The sequence below is a fragment of the Drosophila mauritiana genome, chromosome X (genome assembly GCF_004382145.1).
Source record: "Drosophila mauritiana strain mau12 chromosome X, ASM438214v1, whole genome shotgun sequence".
NCBI lineage: Eukaryota > Metazoa > Arthropoda > Insecta > Diptera > Drosophilidae > Drosophila > Drosophila mauritiana.
The window spans coordinates 9,690,637-9,693,173 of NC_046672.1; the positions used below are offsets into that span (position 1 = coordinate 9,690,637).

Sequence of the window (2,537 nt, forward strand, 5' to 3'; positions counted from 1 at the left end):
TAGTTTTTTCCAGTGTTGTGAGAGGGGCGCGGGGGCGGGGCACGGCCGCAATGGACTGCAAAAATATTAACTACCTTTTAGCAAAAAGCGGGCCAAGCTGACGTCAAGTTTTGTAGAAAATTATGTTTTACAATGCGAAAATTGAATTTCAGTTTATTGTTTTCTGCTGCTTGTTCTTGTTCGACCATTTTCCATTTTCTATTTTCTTTTTTTTTTCTGTCCATTTTGCTTTACGATTAACTGTTAAATGCAGCCGACTTTTCGCCGTTTTGTGGCTGCAAGTCAACGACTTTTCCATGTGTGTTGTTTGGCTTTCTTGTTATTTTTTATGCAGTTTACAAGAACATGGCGAAAACCGGCTGGCTGCCAAATTGAACGGAAATATTTGCTGCTACGTTCGGTAAAATAAAAAAATAAAAACGCTCTAGAGATTTATATTCTTTTGAGAAACGTCGGCGGATTACGATGAACTCGCTTGAGATTTTAAGTAAGCTTAAGTATCCATCTTTCGTCTTTTTAAGGGAATATTTGTTTGTGAAGGAATAACTAAAATCGTAGTATAAAATAAAGTGAAATGAAAATACATTTTTATGTATGATATTATTACAGTAAACTTTTTCTAACAATGTGCTATCTTGTTGATTAACCCTTAGGCTGTCTCGTCTCTCTTCCATCAAAAAATGATTGCATACATTTAGGCTGCGTTTATTTTAACACTAACAAAACACTAGGAACTACTTATTCGCGCACAGCGATCTTTCTCTGTCTCTGTCTCTTCGCTGTCGCTCTCTCGCTCGCTCCCGCCGCCGCCAGCTGTTCGACCAGAGGCGCAGCACCAGGGGGCTTTGGCTGACCTGACTGACCTTGCTCGACGACATGCGCCCCACCCCGCTCAGCCAGTTGGCCTGTCGCCTCGGCACGTACGGCTGCTGGGGGGCGGTGCGGAAGTAGAAGCTCCCCTGCGCACGCCTCTGCGAATGGATCCCGAAGCGCGCCTTCCGGTTGCCATCGCAATATCCGGCGGCGAACTCCCGGTAGCTGCCGCACTCGTAGCCCACGAACGGGTACTCGGGATCCATCGATTGCCGGAAGAAGATCGCAGCCGCCGAGTGACTGCAGGAAACGGGATCTGCCGAATGATAATGGATTGTAAGAGCTATCAGTAATGTATCTACGGGCTATCTTCGAAATAATCCCATGATATAGATGGCTATGACTTACTGGTATTTTGCATGTCGCGCAGATTGGCGAACATCTTGCAGTTCGTTTGAGGCGCCCTGCCTCCGTTGGGATAGAAATCGGCGTGGCCGCACTTCAGACTGGTGCCCAAGGAGCCGCCGGAAGTGTGAAGTACCTGGACGAACTGCGCATCTCCTGGATCCAAGCGGTACTTGGGCGCCACCTCGGCGGGCAGCGAGAACAGCGGTCCAGCGGGATCCAAGCCAATGATCTGCTCCACCTGACCCTCCAGCACCGCGCCCGCGTATCCAGCGGCATGGGCACCCAAGCTGTAGCCCGCCAAGGTCACGTTGCGCCGATGAAAGTGATTGGGGCGCAGCTCCTCCAGGGCCATGATGATTCCAGCCACCGTTAAACCCACATCGAAAATGGACATGGAGGCGGACTTGTAGTCGTTCTGCGACAGGTTTCCCCAGTCCACAACGCACACGTTGTAATTGGAGTCGAATAGGGTCCAAGCTGGGAATAAGAACCGAAATTCGAATGATATCCGTATTATCTATTATGTGGAGGATACATACTTAGCAGTAATTCTTGCACCCAATCCTTGCTGCCCTGATCATTCCAGCCGTGCAAAAATAGGGCCAACTTTTTGTTAGGATCGAGGCGACGAAATCCTCGAAGGTCTCCAAGCTGCAGATTGAAATGCACTTCGTTGCCAAAATCCTTAGCTGATCTGGAAAAAAGTGGCAGTTTTCAGCTATAAATATTCATTTGATATGGAAACTCCACTATAACTCCACTTCTTAATATTGCTTAAATTTGAAATCGAAGAACAAGTGAAAAATGCCGAATACAAAACCTACACCCACTTACATGGTGCGGCACTCGAAGACGATGCCATGATTGAGATGGGCACGTTCCAGGCTATTCCGGAGCATGGTCTCCTGGAGATAGCGGAAGGCCTTCATCATGGGACTCCAGCGGTGGAAAGCCTCGATCCTCGGCACATCGCCGAGCAGGCAGAGCAGGCAGCCAAGGAGCAGAAGGTGGTTCACGTGACCGGGCATGCGGTCAAAGGGTCATGCACCACCGAAAACACCACACACACACACACACCCGCTGTCACTGAGCAGCACCAGAAAAAAAAATAGAGGACCGAAGAATTGGGGGAGTAATCCGAGATCTCAAGACGGAAGACACGCTCTTCTGGACCGAATGGTTTGCCCCGTGGCTGGCTACTGAAGAACCCGACTCGCTTGTAACTCCAAAAGACCCGTGAAGACGATGATCATCATGCTGCTGATTATCGTGATGGAAAAGTACACTGGGGAAAATCATAAGCGAGTCCAGCATTG

At 48.6% G+C, this 2,537-nt stretch overlaps 1 protein-coding gene across 1 annotated transcript; it reads right to left on the bottom strand.

The window, feature by feature from the left end:
- Positions 1 to 734: 734 nt before the first annotated feature.
- Positions 735 to 2,249, bottom strand: LOC117147122 (endothelial lipase). The gene is made up of 4 exons (XM_033313888.1): positions 2,056 to 2,249; positions 1,761 to 1,915; positions 1,222 to 1,698; positions 735 to 1,129 (listed from the first exon to the last, which is right to left on the bottom strand). The coding sequence occupies exons 1-4, from the start codon at positions 2,247 to 2,249 to the stop codon at positions 735 to 737; spliced, it is 1,221 nt and encodes a 406-aa protein (XP_033169779.1).
- Between the last annotated feature and the right edge of the window lie 288 nt (positions 2,250 to 2,537).

Bases quoted from the DNA above. Each gene is read 5' to 3' on its own strand.
- LOC117147122 (XM_033313888.1), bottom strand. From the start codon at position 2,249: ATGCCCGGTCACGTGAACCACCTTCTGCTCCTTGGCTGCCTGCTCTGC. The intron at 1,699-1,760 runs GTATGTATCCTC...TCTTATTCCCAG, and splicing joins GGTGCAAGAATTACTGCTAA to CTTGGACCCTATTCGACTCC. The intron at 1,130-1,221 runs GTAAGTCATAGC...ATCATTCGGCAG, and splicing joins GCGCGACATGCAAAATACCA to ATCCCGTTTCCTGCAGTCAC.